This window comes from Amblyraja radiata, chromosome 2, assembly GCF_010909765.2.
Source record: "Amblyraja radiata isolate CabotCenter1 chromosome 2, sAmbRad1.1.pri, whole genome shotgun sequence".
NCBI classification, from domain to species: domain Eukaryota; kingdom Metazoa; phylum Chordata; class Chondrichthyes; order Rajiformes; family Rajidae; genus Amblyraja; species Amblyraja radiata.
In genome coordinates this window covers 32,190,997-32,218,715 of record NC_045957.1, presented here as the reverse complement: position 1 = coordinate 32,218,715, position 27,719 = coordinate 32,190,997, and the positions used below count along the sequence as shown (strand labels likewise).

The window sequence follows — 27,719 nt, the reverse complement described above, 5'->3', positions numbered from 1 at the left end:
CAAACTATACTTTCAAACCACATTAAGTGCAGTGACAGGTCAGTAAAACCACTCACAGTTTAGTAGACATGTGCTCAGTGTTATTCACAGCTCAGACTGAGAGACGTGACCCTCTCGCTCCTCCATCTTGCAGAGAGACTGACTGAGGCACTTCAGGGTTTTATAGTTCCTCCGGAAAGAGCGTGGCCTTCAGGAGAGAGAATCTCAACATTTTTTAAACACTAATAACTCTGTTGGGGTCTTTCTGTCAGACATCGCCTGAGATCAGCTTTTTTTGCAGGGACCTTGGAATCTTCAGCATTTATTTTCTTGCAGGATTGTATTTGGTAATGCCCTTATATTGGTGGGCAAGCGGTTGGAGTAACAGGGGATTAGATGGTGGCCACTCCACCAAAGGACTATTGTGACTACCATGTATATCAGCTCATGACTACCCATCATGGTGGAGGTGACCAATTTCCCTCCTGGGATACATAAAGTTCTATCATATCGTATAGTATCGTGATGCGAACATCATACGGTGTCTCGCACAGAAATGATGTGATCCAATAACTACCAAGGATGTAACCATGTGGCCATTCTGCTTGGCTCTTGGGCAAAACATGACATTGGTAAGTATAAGGCTGTGGTCCAATCATCTGGCCAAGTGGAGGACTCTGCTGGATCTGACCTACCCTACTTCCTGCTTGCCAATCATGGCTTGGCAAAGGGTCACAACTTCTCCAACCCTGGCATTGTACAGATTGCCCTTTGCAGCTAGTCCCTTGTGCCCCTATGTCCCTGGGACTGGTGTGGGCTACTGTCCAGCCATCTCAGAAAGGATTCATAGGCGGGGAAATGTTTACATGGGTGGGGAAATTTTTGCTTTTTAGTGAGCTCGAAATGTCATGCCCCTCCCACCCCCTGCTAGATAAATTGAAGTCCTATCACTGCTGCAGACAGAACAATGGCACATTAGTTTAGTTTAGTTTAGTTTATTGTCACATGTACCGAGGTGTAGTGAGAAGCTTTTGTAGCGTGCTGACCAGTCAGTAAAAAGACTGTACTTGATTACAATTGAGCCATCCATAGTGTGCAGATAGTAGAGCTACTCCAGCAACCGGGGTTAATTCCTGACTTCCATTGTTACGCGTGTGGAGTTTGCATGTTCTCCCTGCATGCGTTTCCTCCAGGAGCCCTCCTTTCTTCTCATAGCCCCAAAATATGCGGGTTTACTGGGCCACTGGAAATTACTCCTTATGTGTGAACGAGGGCTAAAATCTAGGAGGTAGTTAGTTAATAGGAACATAGGAGGAATAAAATGGTTTAGGATTAGACTAGTGTAACATTGAGGGCTTGTTGGTCGGCACAGACTCACCACCAGCTTCTTCCCCTCAATGACCAGGCTTCTGAACCGTCCTTCCAAAAGCTAGACTCCTGGCCGATTCTCCTCTACCCCATTGTGACATTGGACTTTGTCAATAGAACTGATGTGCTATACAACATTGAGAGCTATACTCTGCACTCTGTATCTTCCCCTTTGTCCTATTGCACGAGTTTGACTCAATTTTAATGATTACTGGCTTGTTTGGATAGGTTGCTAAACAAAGCTTTTAACTGTACCTCGGTACACTTGACAATAAGAAGGGGCGGCACAGTGGGGCAATGGCAGAATTGCTGCCTTACGGCTCCAGAGACCCAGGTTCGATCCTGACTATGGGTGGTGTCTGTATGGAGTTTGTACGCTATTCCTGTGAGCACGTGGGTTTTTTCTGGGTGCTCCGGTTTCCACCCACACTCCGAAGATATACAGGTTTGTAGGTTAACTCGCATTGGTAAAATTGTAAGTTGTCCCTAGTGTGCAGGACAATGCTAGTGTACGAGGTGATCACTGGTCAGCGTGGAATCAGTGGGCCGAAGGGCCTGTTTCCCCTTTGTATCTCTAAAGTTTAAAGTCTAAATAAACCTAAACCTAAACCAGCTGAATGGTCTGTTTCCACCTCTCTATGACTCCACGACATCCTCACCATCATCAGTTCAGGACTTTTTACTGCCTGGTCCCGAAGCCAATGAAAATAATCTAATCAACCTGGTGCACACAAGAGCTTTAGCATATAAACTGCTCCCAATATTGTTTTTGGCCACTCAGATACAAGCTGATATATAGATGGTAGTTACAATAATCAGGTCACTGCAACCTGCAAAACAACTGCTGATATTGTAAGGTTGGTCCACATCCAAAAGTGAAAGGTGCATTAATGTTCCAAGTGAGATTTTGTTTTTTTTTCTGTCAGAACGTAATGTCTTTTAAATGCTGCCTATTTTGAAAGGAGACTGTGGGATGGTTGCCGGAGTGACAACAACCCACAGATTCATTCAGATATAGGTTCAAAATCAGGCACAAATGCTCCCACGCTAATCTTTTTTTATCATGTTGCGTAGATCCAGTAAGAATGGCAAAGGCCTAATCCATGCCTGTCTTTGTTAAACAATGTGTTAAAAAAGAACCAAAAGCAATATTTATTCAGCTAGATGCGAGAAAGGCTTATAATTACAATGTCAGGAGAACTACTGCGTCGAATAAAATTGAGATAATTACGGGTGATGCAATGGGTCATTATTAAAGTGTAGTGAAATATCAAGCTTGGAGGAATAATGGCTAATCTCCCTTAGAATGGTGGGGCTGTGTAAGTCAATGTGGAGCTGGAGTCCTTACGGAACCACTGGCAGCCAGAAGTTGTCTAATGCATTAAAGGCTTAGTGTGCTTTAAACTCTTGAACATGGGCTACAGGACACAATTAATTTGCTTTTAAGCAGTTAATGTTCAATAAAGATCTCTTAAGAAGCAGATTAGATCAGATTAAAAAAGCAATGTGTCAAGTTTTAAAGTAACAATTACAACCAGAACTTTGGACTCGTCATGGTTAAAGTCATATGTGATTTGCAATTTCTTTACAATAATGCCATTGAAAGTCGAGTTTATTATGAACTTATGCCAAGAGTCAAGGATAAAGTTCACAACAATGCCACAAGGTTACATTATCTGCATTTATTTTACTTTTCGACAACAAAGTTCTGGGTTGATTGCACCTAAACCTCTCAGTCCAAATTTCTACCTGTGTTGAACCTTCATGATTGCTCTTTAACCTGAGCAGCTGGGCTAATAGTGGGCTGAAATGTGTCCAGGTGTCAGAATAGAAGACCAACTTGGAGATGGAGGAAATTTGAAGGTGGTGTAATCATGTACATAACACCTGAATTTGAATCTGCAGTTGCTTGTGTCTCATACCTGAGTTTGTTTGATCAGCGCGACCTGTCCACTATGCGGAAGTCACGAAATGAGCGAGACTTTTGAACCAAACACAGTCGGACCTAATAAAGCATTTATTCCTTCCAAACACAGTCGGACCTAGTAAAGCATTGCAATTTCAAGCACAGGTAGGGCAACCAGCCAAACAACTCAAGGCATTGTCATTAAGGGCTAACAAATCATTTATTTCAAGTACATTGCAGATTCACAGTTCAGTTGATCCACAGCTTAGAATGAGAGTCGTGGCCTCTCCCTCGCGATCTTGCAGAGTGACTGAGTCACATCCAGGCATCCGGGGTTTTATAGTCCTGCCCCCCACCCTGGAAGGGGCGTTACCTTCATCGCGGTGATTGACAGGCGAGAGGATCTCAAGGTTTTTTTAAACACTCTTAACTTTTTTTATCGATGGGAAAAATCCTCAGTGCCTGCTCAGCTGAGGAGGACTGTGAGTAAGATGGTCAAAAATCATAGTGATATATGGTAACGATTTTTCTAAAATCAATATACAGTGCAGCCAGGAAGTGGTCAGGATGACACTTTTAATCATATAGATTACTAGACTAAGTGGGACCCATTGGGTCCCAGCATCACACGGGAGCGTTGGTCACCCAACGCAATATGCCACCTCTCCACCAACTCCAATATTGGTGGCCAGTGGGGTGGGGTGGGGGATTTCTGGAGCCCTAGTATGGGTGTTGTGCACTGAAGGGACTGGTTTCCAGAGGGCTAGTATGGACATTGGACCGAATGGATTCTTGGGCTGGCGGCTCAGTCACTCAAGCCTGTGTTGCTGGCAGCTCACTCACTCACGGCTGATGGGCTCGCAGTTGACTCACGGCTATTCCTTGAAATTCTATTTCAAGCAGGCTGCAAGGGCACCAAATTCAAGTGCAGTTTCATACCATTTCAAGCAGGGAGCAAGGCCACTAAAGACAGCGAGTCGAGACCTCTCCCTCCCCCATCTTGCAGAGACTGTGTTACGCCCACACTTCCGGGTTTTATAGTCCCTTCCACCTCCCCCCAGAAGGGGCGTGGCCTTCATGGCGTGATTGACAGGAGAGAGAATCTCAACATTTTTTAAACACTAATAACTCTTTTATTTTTCATCGATGGGAAACATCCTCGGCACCTGATGAGCGGAGGGGGACTCTGACTAAGATGGCCAAATGCCACAGCCATATATGGTAGCGTTTTTACAAAAATCAATATAAAGCCAAACAGGAAGTGGTCAAGATTAGCACTTTCAAAACTAAAGGCAAGGCAGCTTGCTTTAGCACTTTCAAAACCAAAGGCAACACAGCTTACTTTAGCACTTTCAAAACCAAAGGCAACACAGCTTGCTTTAGCACTTTCAAAACCAAAGGCAACACAGCTTTAGCACTTTAAAACCAAAACCCACTTTTGCTGTTTCAAACTACATTTTCAAACCACATTAACAGCACTGACAGGTCAGTAAAACCACTCGCCGTTTAATAGACATGTGTTCACAGCTCAGACTGAGAATTGCAACCTCTCGCTACCCCCCATCTTGCAGAGAACTGAGGCACCTCCACACTTCCGGGTTTTATAGTCCCTCCAGAAGGGGCGTGGCCTTCAGGAGAGAGAATCTCAACATTTTTTAAACACTAATAACTCTTGGCCTGCGCAGTGGAGGGGGCTCTGAGTAAGATGGCCAAATTAGGCAAGGCAACTTTGATTAGGCAAGGCAACTTTAATTAGGCAACACAGCTTTAGCATTTCCAAATCAAGGGCAACACAGCTTTAACATTTCCAAATCAAAGGCAACACAGCTTTAGCATTTCCAAACCAAAGGCAACACAGCTTTAGCATTTCCAAACCAAAGACAACACAGCTTTAGCATTTCCAAACCAAAGGCAACACAGCTTTAGCATTTCCAATCCAAAGGCAACACAGCTTTACCATTTCCAAACTATACTTTCAAACCACATTAAGGGCAGTGACAGGTCAGTAAAACCACTCACAGTTTAGTAGACATGTGCTCAGTGTTATTCACAGCTCAGACTGAGAGACGTGACCCTCTCGCTCCTCCATCTTGCAGAGAGACTGACTGAGGCACTTCAGGGTTTTATAGTTCCTCCGGAAAGAGCGCGGCCTTCAGGAGAGAGAATCTCAACATTTTTTAAACACTAATAACTCTTGGCCTGCGCAGTGGAGGGGGCTCTGAGTAAGATGGCCAAATATCACAGCCATAAGTGGCAGCGTTTTTTCTAAAATCAATAAATAGAACAACAGAGTCAAGTTCAGACTTTTAGTAATATAGATTTTAATACAAATCCCATTGCTTCTGCGTCCTCTCTCCACCTCCCAGTGAAAATGCATCGTAGATGACTAATTTCAGGTACTTATGGCAAGTGACCCATTTCATCTTCAAGTTGTGCTTACTCTCTGCCTCTGTAATCTTTCCAATTCAGTTTTACTTTGATTTTGATAAAAACATAAATTGAAGTCACTACCTTTATTTTGAACTGGACATGGACATTGGTAGTTTGACCAAGATTTATTGTTCACAATAGAACTTTATTTATCCCAGGAGGGAAATTGGTTTGTAACAGTCATAAAACACAACAAGATACATGAAACATGATATTAAAGTGACAAATAGAAAGTCCAGGATTGGGGATGTGCAAAGATTATGGATGGCGGGGGAGTGGGGAGGGGGGGGGGGGTCAGTCTACCCCACGACAGTAAGGGGAGGAGTTGCACAGTTTGATAGCCACAAGGAAAAAGGATCTTCTGGACCTCAAAATGTCTGGTCAGTGAAGGAGATTGCCTACGGCTGCCTCGACCAAATTATACTTGCGGAAATGTTTTCAACATGCCGAAAAATTTTCCGCGACCTAGCTGAGGCCGCGAGTATTCGGGAACTTCCCTCGAGCATAAAGGAGAGTTCCAGTGACCTCATAGGACCTCCTAGGACCACGTGTGTCGACCATGCTGCGAGTTTGAGTCGATGGCAAACTCTTCTAAACTCGCAGATTAGGTCACCGCAGTGGGACAGACCCTTTAAAATTCTTCCACGCCTGTCAGCTGCCGGTGCAACACTGTTGCTCCTTGTGTGCCCACTGCAGATGCAAGCTGCATTGTGCATTATGCCGCAAGCATACGCACTCCACCCTACTCACCGATTGTGTTGAGGTGAGTTGCAAGTGAAGAGACAATTCTCATCAGCTTGAGCTGCCTGCCATCTGATTGTGACCTTGCTGGCCCTGTGATTGGCATTGATTTAAAATGGCCCTCCCCTTTTATTCTGCCCCGTTAAACGGTTTAATTTCACAAAATCCGAAGGCAGGCAGCGACATTTCATTACCTCTGCTAGAGCTGGCCCAAACCCTCCGATAACAAAACGTAATGTTTGCTTTTCTTGTACAATTTAACCTATTAATCCTGGATTTTATTTTTGCTCGCCTAACACACTTACAATGGGTGACACTAATTCCTTTCTTCACTGAAATGCAGGGGCAACACACTGCAATTATCTTTCATGTGCTCGTGAAAGTGATGATTGGTTTTGTGGCTGTGCAGTTGCTGTGTGTGGTGAGTGCCAAATCTACTGCGTCTGAGTGAGGCCAATTTGCTGATTTATCTGATGGCATTTAGAAAGAAGCCCTGCACATTGAAAACCACTGGATTACTTTAAATACATAAAACTGAAAGGCAGGGACAGAGAGGTGGGGAGAAAAAATGAATAAATACCCCGAAAACCATCCTGGGGAATCTTAATATGAGGTCTCAGTTTAATTACGTTGACGAAATTACAGCTCTGTGCAAAAGGTTGTCATTAGAAGCATGTTACATGTTGCTAGGAGAATGTGCAGCCTCTGTTTATTTCCCATCTTTTTGTCACCGAACGCTGTAATTGCTGGCTGTGTGCCCTCCAACTGACAGCCAGATTGTGCGAGGAATTTTGTGACTTGGCTTTGTGTACGCTCCGGAGATTTACACTGGAAATTCCTTGTGTGACAGCACAAACTTTTCGGCTGAGCCGTAATTGGCACCCTCCGTTTGATGAATTCTGAGTGACCCGTGTAGGAGCCGGATAATGAAATGCGCAGCAGAATATAGAAAGCAAGTGAAGGTCGCAGAATGGGGGCTTTCATAAATGCAAGCTTATTATGTCCTGCTTCTCCAGCTATATGACACAGACATAAAAGAAGTTTAATTATGCATCTTGGTTAAAGAATTTAAACTGATTTTTTTCTTTGCTGGTGCTTGAAGCTTTCAGTTAACAGGCAAATCTAAAAAGCAAGAGAACTCCTCTGATGCCTTTAATTACTTCATCAGATTTGAGGACTATTAAAATATGAATTTCCTTTAAGGACCAGAGTCTGATCCTTGTGATTAGATTAAATTCTTAAAAGTGAATCCTATATATTAATTTCTGTTTCTAATGTGCCCTTTGATGAATGCTAACTCAGGTCTTGCTAGTGTTACTTTGGATGCAAGCGTTTATACTGCATGAGCCTCATTTGATGATGTGTTTCCAAAATATAATGAACCCAGTGTTTGATGCCCCGAGATCGTTTATTATTAAATATTCTGTATTTAATTAATATCTATAAGACCTAACTAAAAAAATAATTTGTGCATGAAAATAATTTTAGTATCTGCTCCTCACCCCTTCTTAACATCCGCAAAGTCTTGAAATATAGAATATGATGACAAATATAACAAGGGGCATGTATGCATTCACCCTGAACTGAATATTCAGTTACATTTCCATCAGTTTTTATTATTTTTTGGCAAAAAGGTTTTGGGCTGGTTGCTCCGAAATCTCTCAGCTGAATTTCAGGAAATTGTTGAACCTTTATGATTGCTGGAAATGAGCCTGTATGATTCTTTAACCTGAGCTGCTTCAGGGTGAGGTGAACAATTGGCTATGGTTTTGTTGAATGGCAGAGCAGGTCAAGAGGTTCAGAGACAGGAGATGGGCAAAAAATGCCCATCTGCCAGGGGCGGTGAGAGAGGCAGATACGATGGTGCCATTTAGGAGGCTTTTAGATTAGCACGTGGATATGCAGGTGAATGGAGGGATGTGGATTGTGTAGAGTCAGAGAAGATTAGTTTAAAGTGGCATCATGTTCAACATGGACATTGTGGGCTGAAGGGCCTGTTCTTTAGTTTGGATTAGTTTTGGTTTAGTTCGGAGATACAGGGCGGAAACAAGCCCTTTGGTCCACCAAGTATGTGCCGCCAGCAATCCCCGCGCATTCGCACTATCCTACACACACTAGGGACAATTTACACTGTTGCCAGGTATACAAACCCAAGCCAATTAACCTACAAACCTGAACGTCTTTGGAGTGTGGCAGGAAATCGAAGATCTTGGAGAAAACCCACGCGGTCACGGGGAGGAACATACAAACTCCGTACAGACAGCACCCGTAGTTAGGATCAACCCCACGTCTCTGGCGCTGCAAGCGCAGTAAGGCAGCAACTCCACCTTGCAAAAGAGAAAAGAGTTTGAAAAGAGGATTTGAAGGATAAGGTTATTTACACTATGTCCTCTTGTTTTTGACATGCCTACCACAGGAAAAATATTTGGACTATCTACCCCAGTTATGCTGCTCATAATCTTACACACTTCTATCAGGCCACCCTCAGTCTTGGCTTCAGTGAAAACAAACCCAGCCTATCCAATCTTTCCCCATAACTAAAGTCCTCAAATCCAGGCAATATCCTGGTGAATCTCCTCTACACTCTCTCCAGCACAATCAAATTGTTGCTGCAGAGAGGTAACCAGAATCTCACAAAACCCTTTCAAGAGGCTCACAAGTGCTTTGTAAAGTTGTAACATAACGTTCCGACTCTTAAGTCTGCAGAAGGATCCCAGCCCAAAAACCCGAAACGTTACCTACCCATGCGTAGAGAGGAACTGCAGATGCTGGTATACACCGAAGATAGGCACAAAGTGCTCGAGTAACTCAACAGGTTTGGTAGCATCTCATGAGAAAAAGAATGGGTACACTGTTTCAGGTCGGGACCCTTTTTCAGACTGAAAACAGAGGGGAGGGAACTGGAGTTAAGAAAAAGGCCAGAACAAATTAGGGCCAGCAACAGTTGTCCAATGAAGGGTGGAGCCCATAATAGCCCATAGTTGGCTTCATTACCACCTGTTGTGTTGGGCGATTTCATTGAGTATTTACAGGATCCTACAAACATAATGTGTAGGAGGTAACTGCAGATGCTGGTTTATGGCAAAGGGAGACGCAAAATGCTGGAGTAACTCCTTCGTCAGACGAAGGGTTCCAGCCCAAAACGACACCTATTCCTTTTCTCCAGAGATGCTGCCTGACACGCTGAGTTACTCCAGCATTTTGTGTCTATCTTCCTGCAGACATAAACGGTGGATGTAAAACGCAGCATGCAAGTCGGGAGGCTACATGTTGTGTCTGGGGGATGGAGAATTGGAACACACTTCAGGACATTGTATGGTTTACATTTGCACAATTTTTAAAAGCTGGTGCAGTATATTAATCAGAAAAATCTCCAGCAGCAACATGGGTTAACCTAGCCTTCCTGGGGTGCAGGCTCTACCCTGAACGACCATCTTGTGGAAATGGGCCTCCAGTGATATCATGCTCCTCTGATTGATAAATAATCTTATCAATAAAGCTGAAAAAATTCCTGATTCAGCACTCCAGTACTGCTGGACATTTCTTTGAACCTTCCATCCCTGAGAAATACATTGGAACGAATTTATTTTCTCATCATGAATAAGAAGAAAGGATTTGTCTTGCATCTTGAAAGTTTGATTAAACACATTTATGAGCAACCCCGAACTGACGGACTCACCAAGCCTGTCGAGGTTAGCTTTTGGTGAGGTAGTTCTCTGGTCCCTGAGACAGAAGGTTCTGCCCCTTAAGGACGGATTCTCAGCTGACACTCCAGTGCTGAACTAACAGAATGCTGATCCGTGCTACATGTCTGATCAAGCAGTCAACGCCCTATTAGACACGAACTTAGTCGTAGGAATAAATGGGTAGACTATTTTCTAACTGGCGGAGGATTCAGAAATCGGAGTTGCTAAGTTGACTTGGGAGTGCCGGATTCCCAAATGATTTATTTGCAGACAAAATATGTAGGAAGGAACTGCAGATGCTGGTTTACACTGAAAAGGGACACACGATGCTGGAATAACTCAGCAGGCCAGGCAGCATCTCTGGATAGAAGGAATGGCTGACCTTTCAGCTCGAGTGAAGGAACTCGACCCAAAACGTCACCCATTCCTTCTCTCCATAGCTGGTCCAGCTGAGTTACTCCAGCATTTTGTGCCCTTTTTAGGTTAATTTGCAGGTTGATTCGTTAATGCTAGCATTTATTTCAAGAGCATAAAAGCAGGGATGTAATGCAGAGGCTTCATAAGGCACTGGTCAGATGGTATTTGTAGCAGTTTGAACTGTTTTGGGCCCCATTTCTGAGCACAGATGTGCTGGTGCTGGAGGGTCCAGGGGACGTTTATGAGAATAGTCCCCGGGATGACTTGGTTAATATATGATGAGAGTTTGATGGCTCTGGGCCTGTAATCGCTGGAGTTTAGAAGGATGAGGCGGGATATCATTGAAACTTACCGAATAGTGAAAAGCCTGGATAGAGTGGATGTGGAGAATCTAGGACCAGAGGGCACAGGCTCAAAATAAAAGGAGATGAAGAGGTGCTTGATTAGTAAGGATGTTAGGGTTTACGGGGAGAAGGCAGGAGAATGGAGTTGAGAGGGAAAGATAGATCAGCCATGATTGAATGACGGATTAGTCTTTATGGCCCAAATGGGCTAATTCTGTTCCTATGTCTTATGAACTTATGAAACATCTTCCCTGCTGTTATCAGACTACTGAACAGACGGGCATAAAAGCACAATGGGTGGCACAATTGTGCAGTTGATAGATCTGCTCATTCACAGTGCCAGAGACCTGGGTTCAATCCTGACCTCTGTCTGTGTGGAGTTTGCACATTCTCCCTGTGACCGCGTGGATTTCTTCCGGGTACACCGGTTTCCTTCCACATCCCAAAGACGTGTAAGTTTGCAGGTTAATTGGCCTCTGTAACTTACCCCAAACATGTAGGAAGTGGATGAGAAAGTCAGCTAACATGGAACTAGTGTGCTTATAAGGAACTGCAGATGCTGGAAAATTGAAGGTAGACAAAAGTGCTGGAGAAACTCAGCGGGTGCAGCAGCATCTATGGAGCGAAGGAAATAGGCAACGTTTAGGGCCGAAACCCTTCTTCAGGCTGATGAAACTAGTGTGAATGGGTGATCCATGGCGTGGATTTGGTGGAACGAAGGCCCTGATTCCATTCTGTTTCTCCAAACTCTCATATAATAAGGCGTTACTTTAGACTTTAGAGATACAGCGATAGACATGCCCTTTGGCCCACTGTGTCCATGCCGACCAGCGATCGCCCCGTACACGAACACGATCCTACATCCTACAGACAATTTACAATTTTACCAAAGCCAACTAACCTACAGACCTGTACGTCCTTGGAGTGTGGAGGAAACCGAAGCACCCGGGGGAGGACATACAAACTCCGTACAGACAGCACCCGTAGTCAGGAGCAAACCGGGTCTCTGGCACTAAGGCAGCAACTCTACCGCTGTGCCACTGTGCCACCCTTGTAGTCCTGACATCCCAGTCCACCTCCTTGTGTTCCTTGTACTTATTTTAAATCTGCACTTTCTCTGTAACTGTAATGCTTTAATGCTGTAATACCAGGACTTTATGGAGATGGTAGGTGCTGGTGCGGCACACTGACACTTCTAAAATGTTTTAAACTAATTTTTCAAATGTTACAGAATTTTTAATGTTACAAAAAGTAAAAATAAAACAAATTATGAATTAAACTAGGCGGTCAGGCCCTTAAACTGCTTAAGCAGCCCATGGGACCAGGATCGGCCATAGACACCAATAGCAAGGAAATATACGCGTACCAGCACCTTGTCATCTACATAAAGAGCATGTGGGACACTTATTCAGCACTATAGTCTATTTCTGTTTGCACAACCTGTTGTACTTGTGTGCCACTTGTATGTAGGCATGTACACTATGGTTTGCTTGGATAGCACGCCAACAATGTTTTTCACTTCGAATCATAGTCACACAGCACGGATGCAGGCCCTTCGGCCCAACTTGCCCATGCCGACCGAGAAGCCTCATCTAATCTATTTCCACCTGCCCGTGTTTGGCGTTTATCTCTCGAAACATTTCCGATCCATCTACCTGTCTAAATGTATTTTAAACATCGTTGAAGTACCTGTTATAGTATAGTATTCTTATTCTTATAGTACAGTTTAAAACGTTGTAATATTACTGGATGGTAATGAACCAGTGACAATAATAAACCAGTACCAATACTAAAAATGGAGAACCCATTGGCATTCTGCAGTCAGCATATAATTTGTATTTTGAGGAGTCACACTTGGTGTGCTGCCCTTTACTTGACGCCTTGGCCAGCACTGGTCAGCATTACAATACTGTTTGTCTCCACGTTCTGTGGGTACTAATATCAATTCCAGGTGAGGCAGAGGTTCACCTGCACCTCCTCCAACCTCATCTACCGCATCTGCTGTTCTAGGTGTCAACTGCTCTACATCGGTGAGACCCACCGCAGGCTTGGTGATCGCTTCGCCCAACACCTCCGCTCAGTTCGCATTAACCAACCTGATCTCCCGGTGGCTCAGCACTTCAACTCCCCCTCCCATTCCGAATCTGCCCTTTCTGTTCTGGGCCTCCTCCATGGCCAGAGCGAGTCCCACTGCAAATTGGAGGAGGAGCACCTCATATTTCACTTAGGTAGTTTACACCCCAGCGGTATGAACATTGACTTCTCCAATTTCAGAGAGTCCCTCCTTCCTTCTCCCTTATTCCCCTCCCCTTCCCAGCTCTCCCACAGCCTACTGTCTCCGCCTCTTCTTCTCTTCTTCCCGCCCACCCCCACACCAGTCTGAAGCAGGGTCTCGACCCGAAACGTCACCTATTCCTTCGCTCCATACCATGCTGCCTCACCCGCTGAGTTCCTCCAGCGTTTTTGTCTATGTAAGGTCACTGAAGTGCTCAAATCTCCAAAGTTTGACTTTATCTTGAGATGCACTGTGCTAATAAAAGATGCTGAAGAAGTACAAGTCTATCACTTTTATTATCAATAGTCTCTGACTTCCATTCTGCTTCATTCCAATTGCAAACCCTGCATGGGTTGTTAGTTTGCCTGTGAAGCCAACTGTTGAACTTCACCATTGAAAATCATGGAATGTAATTTATCACATGGCGAAGATGAATCACACTGGTGTGGAGCATTCAGACCTCTGTGATATCCACATATCTCTCATCTCTCTCCGTCCAGATGGACCATGATCCCAGGAACCCCGCCTACATCGCTTCTCAAGGACCACTTCCTGCCACGGTGGCTGATTTTTGGCAGGTAAGGAGCTTCATTTACATTTCAAAAAGCATTATAGTAAGAGTTAGGCAAACAGAACCTCAGTTAAAAAGCTGCAGGAACAAGGCACAGTTGACGTTGATATAATTACAGATCAATTAGGAATAAAAGGCCTGATGGTTTTGTGGAATTTTGAGAAAGTACCTAATGGTTGAAGGATATGGGGATTGACCTTTGCAAGGGAACGGTAGAGAGAAGGGTGGAAGATGGAGAAAGGCTTAATGAAACCTCCTAGAAATGCTCAGAGCAGGAGGTGACAATGGTGCTGCTTTCAACCCCAGCTTGCGGTTACAAGAATAAGGGCCGTCATTTAAAACTGAGCTGCATGGAAGTTTTCTTCTCACAGAGGGTGGTGAATCCACGGAAGGCTGTGGAGGCCAAGTCAATGGATATTTTTAAGGCAGAGATAGTTAGATTCTTGATTAGTACGAGTGTCAGGGGTTATGGGGAGAAGGCAGGAGAATGGTGTTAGGAGGGAGAGATAGCTCAGCCATGATTAAATGGTGGAGTGAACTTGATGGGCCGAATGGATAATACTGCTCCTATCACTTATGACTTTTATGATCTCTGGAATTCCTTACTCTGGAAGATTGGGAGAAATGGATCGTTAGTGTTCTTTAAAGAGGAGGGAGATATATTTTTGAAGGATCAGGGAATTGAGGACAAAATGCGTAGGAAGGCAGTACAGACACTGTTGTACACCGAAAATAGAAACAAAATGTTGGACTAACTCAGCAGGTCAGGCAGCATCTCTGGAGAAAAGGAATAGCTGACATTTCGGGTCAGAATAAAATAAATGCGTCCTATGTGTCTATTTTAGGGCTTTGAGGTCTAGGGGGAACCGGTACAGAAGAAGAGTTGAGACCTGGGCAGATCAGCGTTATGGGACTTTATTTGTCACATGTACTGAGGTACAGTGGAATTCATTTTTGTGTTCAGTTCAGTGCAGGTATACTGTACAGAAGCACTTAGATACATCTTAGAGAAGCATCTCAGATACAGTACAAGTGTATAGCAGTAGTACACTGAGGCAGTATGCAGAGTTGTCAGTTTGGTGCCATTTTCAAGTCCCAGTTGTTGTAAGTGCAGTGTTCTTGGCCTGACCATGAAGGTCTGTTGTCCTGGTGGCGTTGCGAGTTTGGCCTGGCCAAGCGAAGCCATTAATGTTCTCCATCGCTGCTCCACCGCTGTAGGTCGCAGCTGTGATCATGTTGAATAAAGGGCCAAGCTGAAAACATAGAAATATAGAACATAGAAAATAGGTGCAGGAGTAAGCCATTCGGCCCTTCGAGCCTGCACCGCCATTCAATATGATCATGGCTGATCATCCAACTCAGTATCCTGTACCTGCCTTCTCTCCATACCCCCTGAGCCACAAGGGCCACATCTAACTCCCTCTTACATACAGTATAGCCAATGAATTGGCCTCAACTACCTTCTGTGGCAGAGAATTCCAGGGATTCACCACTCTGTGTGAAGAATGTTTTTCTCATCTCGGTCCTAAAATATTTCCCCCTTATCCTTAAACTGTGACCCCTTGTTCTGGACTTCCCCAACATCGGGAACAATCTTCCTGCATCTAGCTTGTCCAACCCCTTAAGAATGTTGTAAGATTCTATAAGAGGGGCCGAGTGGCCTACTCCTCCTCTAACGTTCCAATGGTCTTATGTTCTTCCTGACCCTCAGTTCCATTGACCTCAATGCAGAGCACTTGTGGCCAAACCAGAGCCCTTCCCCTTGGTTTTCTCGTGTCAGAAATCTCCACATGTCACTGGAAACGCAGGAGTCTCAACATTCATTACTTTCCCTCAAAATTTAGCTGAACCCAGTTCAGCAGTCCTTGTTGAAAAGAAACAGAGTGATGACATTCAAGCACTTTATAACTATCATAGCTTGGGTAAAACATGGAACACAGAACAGTACAACATAGGAACAGGCCCTCCAGCCCACAATGTCTGTACCAAACATGATGCCAAGCTAAACTAATACATTTGTAAGTTCCAGGAGCAGAATTCGGCCATTCGGCCCATCAAGTCTACTCCGCCATTCATGGCTGATCTATCTTCCCGTCTCAACCCCATTCTCCTGCCTTCACCCCATAACCCCTGACACCCTTACTAATCAAGAACCGGTCATTCTCCACCTTAGAAATATCCCATTGATTTGGCCTCCACAGCCATCTGTGGCAAAGAATTCCACGGATTCACCACCCTTTAACTGAAGAAATTCCTTCTCAGTAGGGAGTTGAAAAATACGTCCTTTTATTCTGAGGCTATGGCCTCTGGTCCTAGACTCTCCCACTAGTGGAAAGATCCTCTCCACGTTCACTCTATCACGGCTTTACACTATTCGGTATGTTTCAATGAGGTGTCCCCTCATCCTTCTAAACTCCAGTGACTACAGCCACAGTAATCTCATGTGCCTGCACATGATCCATATCCCTCCATTCTAGTTGGGTCAAGTTTCACTCTGAAAGATTTCTGAATGCTCTCGTCGAAAGATTTTCCCAAAATCACCAAGCACTTTAATGAAGCTTCCAAATCTTTCCCTCCAGAATACTGCACAAAGTTGGAATGGCCTGTATTAACATCCCTTTGGACTGCAGAAAAAAATAACCAATGCTTCCTCTATTGATTACAATTGTTGTATTTTTATTGCTGTCATAAAAAAAGTGTTTATTTTCATTTTGATTATGGCTTCTGCGATCCTTGTATCAATTTTATGGGAAGTGAAATAAATTACTTTTCTTGCATTAGGATTGAGAATGAGCCTTTTGTCTTATGTGCTAGTGTAAACAGAACATGGTGTTCCTGAGAAAATTATATTTATAAAAATCATGTTGTAATACTTAATGATCTCCAATGCAGTTACTCTTAGAGTAAAGAATTAAATTTAGCACAAAGCGCAATAGCCAGAGGGCGATGAATCTGTGGCATTCATTGCTTCAGATGGCGGTGGAGGACAAGTCATTGGGTATTTTTCAAAAGTTCAATGGTGCTGTCACTGTCACATGTGCAAACGCACATTGAAATTATTTGCTTCCATGCAGTGCAGTAAAGTATTCCCATATCCAAGTACATCCCTAGTTTGCAAAGTGTACGGAAATAGACTATTGGGTTTGCATGCAAGAGGCGCCATATTTTGGCACCATTTTCAAAGTCCAGTCCATGCTCTTGTTCTCATGAGCGGTGCCCGATCCAGGCGAGCTCCAGGCTGCTTTCCAGCCAACACCTTCAAGCCGGAAAGGGTACAGAGAAGATTTACGAGGTTGTTGCCAGAACGAGAGGGTCTGAGCTATAGGGAGAGGTTGAGTAGGCTGGTAATCTATTCCTTGGAGCGCAGGAGGATGAGGGGCGATTTTATAGTGGTGTATAAAATCATGAGACAAATAGATCGGGTAGATGCACAGAGTCTCTTGCCCAGAGTAGGTGATTCGAGTGAAGGAGAAAAGATTTAATGGAAATCTGAGATGTGACCTATTCACACAAAGGGTAGTGGGTGTATGGACAAGCTGCCCTTTGAGGCTAGGACTTTCCCAACGTTTAAGAAACAGTTAGACAGGTTTGGAGGGATATAGACCAAACTCGGGCAGGTGGGACTAATGTAGCAGGACTTGTTGGCCGGTGTGGACGAGTTGGGCAGAAGGGCCTGTTTCCACACTGTATCACTCTATGAATCTATGACTTTACTTGGATGCAATGTTTCTCTCCTTGCCCGTCCACCTTTGTGCCTTGGGGGCACCTCCTGCATTGACCTGGAGTTTCGAAAGTTGAGGGGGGACCTCATTGAAACTTACAGAATAATGAAAGGCATAGATAGAGTGGATGTTACCACTGGTAAAGGATGTTTGCTCTGGTGGGAGAGTCTAGAATCAGTCATAGCCTTAGAATTAAAGGGTGCTCTTTTAGAAAGGAAATGAGGAGGAACTTCTTTTGTCAGAGGGTAGTGAATCTATGGAACTCATTACCACAGAGGGCTGTAGAGGCCAAGCCAGTGGATATTTTTAAGGCAGAGATGGACAAATTCTTGATTAGAACGGGTGTCAAAGGTTATGGGAAGAAGGTAGGAAAATGGGAATAGGAGGCAGAGATCAGCCATGATTGAATGGCGGAGTAGACTCGATGGGCCGAATGGCCTAGTGCTACTGCAATGACTTGTGAACTTGTGACCTTGAAGGCGTGTAGGCCAGACCCCAGTTCTCTCTCCTGCCGGCCTTGCTCCTCGCTAGTTGCCTCCGTCATCATCATCATCAACAGCTCCCGGTCCCTCTGGTCTTCTGGGGATGAGCAGGCTACGGCTTGGCGACCTCCTCCCTGTATGCCGCAGCCCGCCGAGGATTGATAGATTCTTGATCAGTAAGGGTGTCAAAGGTTACGAGAAGAAGACAAGAGTACGGGGATGAGGGTAAAAAAATAGATAGGCCATGATCGAAAAGTGGAGCAAACTGGAGCAAAATGGTCGGATTCATGCAAGGAAAACATGAAAAAGAATTGGAAAATTAATTTTCAATTCAATTGAAAAGAATTGAAGAACACATCAACCAACCTTCACTTGGTGTGTGCTTGATTTCTGAATGTGACCCAGTGATAAAGTGTGATTATCCCCTCACGCCGTGAACGCAGTCTCTCACAACACAGCGGCACAGCACTGGAGCGCTGCCTTACAGCTCCAGACATACGTTTCGAATCTGACTACCGGTGCTGTCTGCACAGTTTGTACGTTCTCCTTGTAGACTGCGTGGGCTTTCCCCGGGTTCCCCGCTTTCCTCCCACATTCCGAAGACGTGCAGGTTTGTGGGTCAATTGGCCCCAGTAAATTGTCCCTAGCGTATGGGCGATCGTCGGGCGGCGCGGACTCGGTAGGCCATAGGGCTTATTTCTACACTGCATCTCTAAACTAAACTAATCTTCTACTTTCCATCAGATGGTTTGGGAGAACGGCTGTGTGGTTATCGTCATGCTGACACCCTTAACGGAAAATGGAGTCAAGCAATGCCACCATTATTGGCCAGACGAAGGTTCAAACCTCTATCACATCTATGAGGTAAGGTGCAGGTCCTTGCAGTGTGACTCACTGAAGAACAGAACTTCACTTATTTAGTCTGTGACTCTAACACCCACAGTAACAAATATTAAAAATGAACTGTACGCAATGTTCTGGAATAACTCAGCATGTTTGGCGGCATCTGTTGAGGGAATGGATAGGTGACGTTTCAGGTTGGGACCCTTCTCCGGTTTCAGAAAAATGAACTGTTTACTGGCCTAACTTAATCTGCAACTTTTCTGCCTTTTCCTTCACACTAATTTATTCACGATGAGGGTATCTATCTATATATTATGTTAACTCGCTGGTTTAGCACCAAATTTCTCAGAGAACCATCGTGGCGATTTGACACAAAAAGCTGGAGTAACTCAGTGGGTCAGGCAGCATCTCTGGAGAAAAGGAATAGGTGACGTTTCGGGTCAAGACCCTTCTTCAGACTCACAGACTTTTCAGACTGACTCTTGTTTTAATCGTCACATTGTTGCTTCATGGTCACATTTTACATTGTTGAATCAGCCCTATCATGTTAGCAGAATCTTAAACGCACAGCCATGATCTCAGTCACCACCTAGTGTCCTATCCATAACCACCCTTGTAACCATCCTGATCAAGGAATTAAACCAGCACCTTATAATAAGTCATGGAGTCACAGTGTTATAATCAAAATGTAATTGCACTAAAGGAAACAAAAACTAAATGGAGGATAAACTAGAGGATTTAGGAACGGCTCCAGTCTGAAAAAGGGTCTTGACCCAAAATGCCAACTATCCATGTTCTTTGTGTCTTTTTTAGAAGATCTAGGAATTGGTTAAATGCCTCTAGGATGAATGGAATATTTAACTAAACTGAAACAAAAAACTGAACGATCTTTAATTCACCGTTAAACCTCTGAAATGGTTAATAAAAACTACTTGATGAAGCAAGGTTTTGCCATAAAGTTTGACAGAGAGACCAATAATGTGAAATTAGAAAGTTAAGTGAAGTTATGGGAGAAAGGAGATGGTAAAATGTAAATGGCTCACATTCCCTAAGAAATCTGGCTCCAGGCCATCTCTGCATAAATCCCATCATTGTGCATGAGTTAGAATGAAGGGGGCTGCAGCATACAAGCCTGGATGCAAGTTGAATGGAAGTGATGTTAATCTGTTGCATTCTGTTGCATCGTGTGGTGCTGCCGTTTCTGCTCACAGCGGATTGCATCCACTGGGTTGTTCCTGCTCTATCTCCAGTGCTGCTACTCTCCTCACTCAAGATCTTGGGAGTCAGGTTGGAAAGCGTGGTAGCACGTTGCAAGACTTGAATAAACCTGCAGCTTCCACACATATCCTGCGCGCCACCCTCTGAAGGCCATCTTGAGATGGTTGTTGTCTAAACGCAACTGTCTCACTTCTTGGGCGGCACAGCGACGCAGCGGTGGAGCAGTTGCCTTACAGAACCAGAGGCACGGGTTCGATCCTGACTACGGGTGCTGTCTGTACAGAGGTTGTACGTTCTCCCTGTGAACGGGTGGGTTTTTTCCAGGTGCTCACACGTTCCAAAGACCCGCAGTTTTCTAATTGGCCTCTGTAAATTGTCCCTAGTGTGTAGGATAGAACTAGTGTATAGGTGATTGTTGGTCTGCATGGACCCAGTGACCCAACGGGCCTGTTTCCACTCTGTATCTCTAAACTAAAACTAAACTAGTGCATTTTGTAGGTGGCACACAATCTAGCCACAGTGCACTGGTGGGATTCAATGGTTATGGATAGATTGGATGACCGTTAAGTCAGCTACTTTGCTCTGGAAGATGCGAGGAAAGTTGACAATGATCCGTTAAACTCTTAACTCGTGTCCTGTAGATGGCTAGGATTATGAGTTGCAGAGATTTTATGGAGAGCAGGGCATGAACTCAGAGGAGTGACAGTATATTGCCTATTGTCTATCAGGTGAATTTAGAAGGAGGTTTTTGTTACTGGGATGAGAGACATCAGTGCAGAGGGCTGAGCGTGGAAAACTGCAAAGACATTTTGATGAGAGATAAGATGGGTGATGCCAAGTTAAACTATTTTTTTCTGTCAGCATGTGATATCTATCCCTCTAATCCCAGCATATCCATGTGCCTATCTAAAAATCTCTCACCCTCTCTACTTCAATAGACCAGTTTCGTCATATCAGTTCGGAATCGACATACATTTTTTTTTCTATCTGTAGACTTTAGACTTCAGAGATACAGCGCGGAAACAAGCCCTTCGGCCCACCGAGTCCGCACCTCGCAGTGATCACCCAGCCCTATCCTGCACACAAGGGACAACTTATAATTTTGCAGAAGCTAATTAATCTACAAAACTGCACGTCTTTGGAATGTGAGAGGAAACCGGAGCACCCGGGGAAAGCCCACGCGGTCACAGAGTGAAAGTATAACCCATGTATGGACAGCACCGGTAGTCAGGATCGAACTTGGGTCTCTGGCGCTGTAAGGCAGCGATTCTACTGCCACCCTCTCGCATCAGAGATGTCTGGATCCCGAAAATAAATGATAAAGAAAATCTCACCTCTGTACCCTTGGCCCCACAATTAACATGAGATTTTCAAGCGACTGATCTGCTAAGCCACACCCTTGCCTCCACATGCAATACCCCACTCTCAGTTTAACCCCAATTTGTACTCTCCGAAGACAAGGAACCAGAATATAATGGGTGCAATGGACATCAAGTCATTACATGCATTATAGTCTGATTCCTCACCTAACCTGACCGGACCACATAGCCCAAGAAATGAGAATTTAAAAAACTGCAGATTCGGGAAATCTGAAATAAAAATAGAAAATATTGTAAACACACGCCAGTTCGGCAGTATCTGTGGACAAAGTGAACATTTTAGTGTACAGTGTTGGAAGGAACTGCACATGCTGGTTTAAACCAAAGATAGGCACAAAAAGTGAAGTTTCGGGTCGAGACCCTTCTTCGGGCATTATAGGTCCAGAACCTGACAACAAAGATTCCCAGAGCTAAAACATTAACAGCTTCATGTTTAGGAACAGAATTAGACTGTTCGGCTCATTGAGTCTACTTTGCTATCCAATCATGGCTGATCTATATTTCTCTCTTATCCCCATTCTCCTGCCTTCTCCCCATAACCTTTGATAGCCTTGCTAATCAAGAATCTGTCAATCTCCGCTGTAATGACTTGGCCTCCACAGCCATCTGTGGCAAAGATTTCCACAGATTCACCTCCCTTTGACTAAAGTCGTTCCTCATCTCCTTTCCAAAGGCATGTCCTTTTATTCTCCACTTTCCATAGATGCTGCCCATTTAGTCCTATTCTGTCTGAAATGCCTACTTTTCCAAGATCCCCCATGATAGCAAAGAAAATCTTTGGCTTCCTTACTCCAATGCAAACCCGTCTTTTCAAACCTCTGACTCCTCCAGTCTCATCTCCAACCATGGGTATGAAAACTGATGGGCAACTTTGATAATAACTGGATGACTGGAGTTCTCCACACTATAGGCAGGACACCAATGTACTTGAGAGAGTGCAAAGAAGATTAAACAGGATGTGCTGAGTTTGCCTTTGGGGCTTCTGATCGAGGTGTACACAATTAGGAGGGATTATAGTGAGGGACAGTGGTTAGGTTACATAGCAGAGGTGTTTGAAGCCTCAGGTCATAGGTTTAAAGTAATGGGTAAGGGCTTTAATGGGAAACTAAGGAAGATTTGTTTTCACTCAGAGGGGGGAAAAATGTAATAGGAATCTGAGGGGTACCGTTTTCACAAACAGGATGGTAGGTGTATGGAACGAGCTGCCGGAGGAGGTAGATAAACCAGGTACTATCGCAACATTTAGGAAACATTTAGGCAGGTACATGGATAGGATAGGTTTAGAGGGATATGGGCCAAACACAGGCAGGTGGGACTAATGTAGATGGGACATGTTGGTCTGTGTGGACATGTTGGACCGAATGGCCTGTTTCCACAGTGTCTGACTCTATGACTTTCTATCACTCTATGAGATGGGATTGGAATCTGAAATGCACTTCCTGTGGAAGTGGAGGACTTCCTGATATGTATCCCGATAACTATCAACATTTAAGAGGTACGTATCTGGACACATATTTGGATTTCAAAGCCATACAAGTTATGGACCAAGTTCAGGTAAATGGGATTAGTATAGACGGGTACTTAATAGTCGACCTGGGCATGCTGGGACGAAGGATCTATTTCTGTGCTGTATGACTCTACTGTTAGCACAGTGAAAGTACAATCAGTGCAGGAAAGAACTGCAGATCCTAGTCTTGATATCAGTCAGTCTTTATATTTTCATGAAAGCAATGGCATTGGAATAGTATATATTATATATTTAAACTCTCTGCTACAGAAGACAGTGGAGGCCAATTCACTGGATGTTTTCAAGAGAGAGCTAGATTTAGCTCTTAGGACTAACAAAATCAAGTGATATGGGGAAAAAGCAGGAACGGGGTACTGATTTTGGATGATGAGTCATGATCATATTGAATGGCAGTGCTGGCTCGTAGGGCTGAATGGCCTGCACCTGCACCTATTTTTCCATGATTCTATGACAAGATCATTAACGGTTTTGGTAGATGAATTAAAGCAATTACAGTGGATGATTCAAAGACCGGGAGGCACAGATTTAAAATCCTGGGCAGGTGCTATAAAAAGAACGTGAAGGAAAGCAATCACTCAAAGAGAACAGTTATGATCTGGAAGTCATTGCGTGAAGGGATGGTGGAGGCAGAATCAATCTGGCCTTTCAAACGTGAATTACATGGGCATTTGAGATAAAATAATTAGCAGGGCTATGGGTAAAAGCAGCGTGATGAAATCAATGGGAATGTTTAACTCGGAGACAAAACTGACTCAAGGAAAGGCAGCACAGCGGTGCAGATGGACAGAAAGAATGAATGACGGGTCGACCCAAAACGTTGCCTGTCCCGCTGAGGTACTCCAGCATTTAGTGTCTATCTTCGGTTTAAACCAGCATCTGCACTTCCTTCCTACACATGGAAATACAGAACATGTTTCTAGTATACAGCAACAAATTCAGAAAAAATGGCTTTACTCTGTGAATGTTAGAATGATGCCAGTAGTTGGGGCAGCATGGTGGTGCAGCGGTAGAGTTGCTGCCTTACAGTGCCAGAGACCCAAGTTTGATCCCGACCTCGGCTGCTCTCTGTATGGAGTTTGCACGTTCTCCCTGCGACCACGTGGGATTTCCGGTTTCTTCCACATGCCATGGATGCGCCACTTTGCAGGTTAATTGGCTTCTGTGAACTGTCCCTAGTGTGTAGGATAAAACTAGTGTACGGGTGATCGCTGGTCAGCATTGACTTGTGTGGGCCGAAGGGTCTGTTTCCATGCTGTATCTGTTTAAATAAAAACTAGTTGAGGCAAATATAATAGACCTGCATGAGGGGAAAACAGATAGATACAGAAAACACAGAGGGATATGTTGATGTGATGAGATGTCATGTTAGGAGGAAGCTAGTTTAGTATTATTTAGTTTAGAAATACAGCGTGGAAATAGGCCCTGAGTCCCAGCATGGGCGCGCTGACCAGCAATCACCCCGTACACTAGCACTATCCTACACACACTAGGGTCAATTTACAATTATCCTGAGCCAATTAACCTACACACCTGTACGTCTTTGGAGTGTAGGAGGAATCCGGAGCTCCTTGAGAAAACCCACGTGGTCATGGGGAGAACGTACAAACTCCGTCCAGACAGCACCTGTAGTCAGGATTGAACACAGGTCGCTGGCGCTGTAAGGGAGTAGCTCTACCACTGGGCCACCGTACCACGTTAGTGTGCACCATGAGGCTGAATTACCCACTCCTCTGTGGACAGCTTGATTGTATTCATGTATAGTCTTTTCTTCAACCGGATAGCTTTTCATTTATCTCAGTACACGTGACAAAACTGAACTAAACTAACCTGAACTGTTGCTGTACTGCGGACATCTTGGTGGCAACCCCTTTGGTTATGAAAGGTTTTGTCAACTTCAGGTCAACCTGGTCTCGGAGCACATCTGGTGCGAAGACTTCCTGGTGCGCAGCTTTTACCTCAAGAACCTCCAGACCAACGAGACCCGCACGGTGACGCAGTTCCACTTCCTAAGCTGGTTTGACCTGGCTGTGCCCTCGTCCACCCGCACCCTCCTGGACTTCCGCAGGTACAGCAGCCAGATGGGCCCCACTCCTTGTACATACCCCCCTGCGTACCCCGTCCCACTGCCACGCACACACGTACACGCACACACACGTACACGCACACACACACACGTACACACACGTACACACACACACGTACACATACACGTACACACACACACACACGTACACACACACACACATACGCACACACACATGCACACACACACACACGTACACACACACACGTACACGCACACACATGCACACACACACACACGTACACACACACACGTACACACACGCATACACATACACGCACACATACACACACATACACACACAAACATGTACACACGCACACGCACATACACACACATACGTATGCACATGCACATGTACACACACACGCGCGCCCATGTACATATACAAACACGTACACACACACGCACACGCACACACACACGCACATACACACATACGTATGCACACACACATGCACACACATGTGCGTACATGTACGTACACAAACGTACACACACACATACACACACATGTGCACACACACGCACACACACACGTACACATACACACACACGTGGACACACACACACATACACACACACCTGCGCACATATATACACACATATACACACACGTACACACCCATACATGTGCGCATGCATGCACACACATGCACATACACATGCACGTACACACGCACATCACACAAACACATGTACACACACACGTACACATGCACATACACATGTAAAACACACAGGCATTCACACCCATTCCCACACATATACACACAGCCACACACTCGCGTACACACGACCTCACACATGTACACACACACACACGCACACAAACATATACACGTATACACACGTGCATTCACAAGTACACACACACACATGGTGTGTGCTAAAGCCACCACCTCGGCAACTCATCGGCCGTCCCTGCCGGTAGACTTTGTGCGTCAAGCACCAAAACGATTGATGTGGAGTCGGTTTTGGCGGATCTGGGCATTGGGGGAGACATTGACCGCCAAAGCACAAGTGGTGTCGCGGTGAAGAAGTCTGTCGTTCACAGCAGGGGCAGCTTCTTCCGACTGCAAATAGATGGCTGATACGTCAAATTTATTTATTCCGTGCCTCTAGAGGGAGCAAATTTACACTTTAAAGGCGACTGTGGGTCTAACACAGAACAAAAAAAGATTAACCAGAACGTGCGAAGGACTTTTAAATTTGAAATTCAGTTCGATGATGCCGTCAGCCGATGTGTTTTCTTGCTGTGTGCCACGGAGTTTACTAACAGTGTTCACTCTTTAAAAACGGACAATCTCTTATGTTACCGGCTCATTTACAGTTGCCAGTGTCATTTTTGTGATGTTGCAGCTAGTAATATGAGCCCAGTTGCATAGTCACAAAAGTGATCATTGGAAACTGTGTCTCTGCAACAGGGAACAATGCGGGGGGAAAACAAATCCGCTCCTTGGCCTCTAACGACCTTTGACCTTTGCTCGCCAGCGGTTTGCATGGCGTTCTCTCCCTTGAGCTGAAGTCTGGTTTGCATCGCTAATTGCTGTACGTTTTATTTTGTGTCGCTCTGCGTCGGTTGCGGGCGAGGTGCTGCTCTGCACAGAGAAGGCAGGTACGCGTGCAAAGCACACACACACACACGGGACTCGTGCAGCGCTCCGAGAGCCAAGATGTCAACGGCTTGTAAATGGAGTGGGTTTGGCAGCGGTGAACGCTGGCAGTCAGGTGTTAATGGTCCAGATTATAACGCTGCCTGTTTGAATTTAATCTCCTCTGTGTCGTTGCAGAAAAGTGAACAAGTGCTACAGGGGACGCTCCTGTCCGATAATCGTTCACTGCAGGCAAGTGACATCTCCTCTGTGATGTTTATTTTGGCCGGGACAGGGGTGGGGGCGGGAGGGAGCCACATCAACTTCAACTGACCCTGTGTACCGCGGAACAACTGTTATACTGTTGATTGAGGGACTGATGGCTGTGTCTCCCCGCCCCCACACCCTGCAAAGAAATATCATTGAGAGGGATGATGGCAGCTGAATTCTTCAACTGACTGACATGGCGCTGACAGCAATTTTTGTTTCTATCCGACCTCCCCCATTCCCCTCCCCCTCGCCTTTCCCCTTTTCTTACCATCGGCAGTGATGGGGCTGGAAGAACTGGGACCTACATTCTGATTGATATGGTTCTGAATAGGATGGGCAAAGGTGAGTCGATGGCTTCTTTTGTCGCTTTCAGGCACGTTTATTAATGTACGTGTGTGTGGGTACGTGTACATGTGTGTGGGTGTGTGTGAATGTGTGTGTGTGTGTGCGCGTATGTGTATGTGTGTATAGGTGTGTGTGTGCTCGCGCGTATGTGTATACGTGTGTGTGTGTGGGTGTGTGTGAACGTGTGTTTGTGTGTACTTTGTGTGTGTACATGTGTGTACGTGTGTGTGTGTGTGTGAGTGATGGCAGCTGTTTTGTTTGGGAGACCACAGACAGATACATTCGAGAGATGGGACGGCACAGTGACGCAGCCTTACAGCACCATAAACTCGGGTTGCATACTGACTCAAGGTGCTATCTGTATGGAGTTTGTACGTTCTCCCTGTGACTGCGTGTGTTTACTCAGGGTGCTCCGGTTTCCTCCCACATTCCAAAGACACGCAGGTTTGCAGGTTAATTGACCTGTAAAATTTCTCTCAACTGGGATAACATAGAACTAGTGATCAATGGTCGACACAATATGATACAATACAATAA

The 27,719-nt window shown here is 44.9% G+C and overlaps 1 protein-coding gene across 2 annotated transcripts in view; it reads left to right on the top strand.

Annotated features, from left to right (window-relative positions):
- Positions 1-27,719, top strand: part of ptprn2 (protein tyrosine phosphatase receptor type N2) — a 761,696-nt gene that overhangs the window by 712,093 nt on the left and 21,884 nt on the right. For both annotated transcript variants that reach the window (XM_033044535.1, XM_033044525.1), the window contains 5 exons: positions 13,647-13,724; positions 18,666-18,785; positions 24,788-24,954; positions 26,766-26,819; positions 27,115-27,179. In XM_033044535.1, the coding sequence (XP_032900426.1) occupies positions 13,647-13,724; positions 18,666-18,785; positions 24,788-24,954; positions 26,766-26,819; positions 27,115-27,179 (484 nt within the window). The remainder of the gene's footprint in view (positions 1-13,646; positions 13,725-18,665; positions 18,786-24,787; positions 24,955-26,765; positions 26,820-27,114; positions 27,180-27,719) is intronic.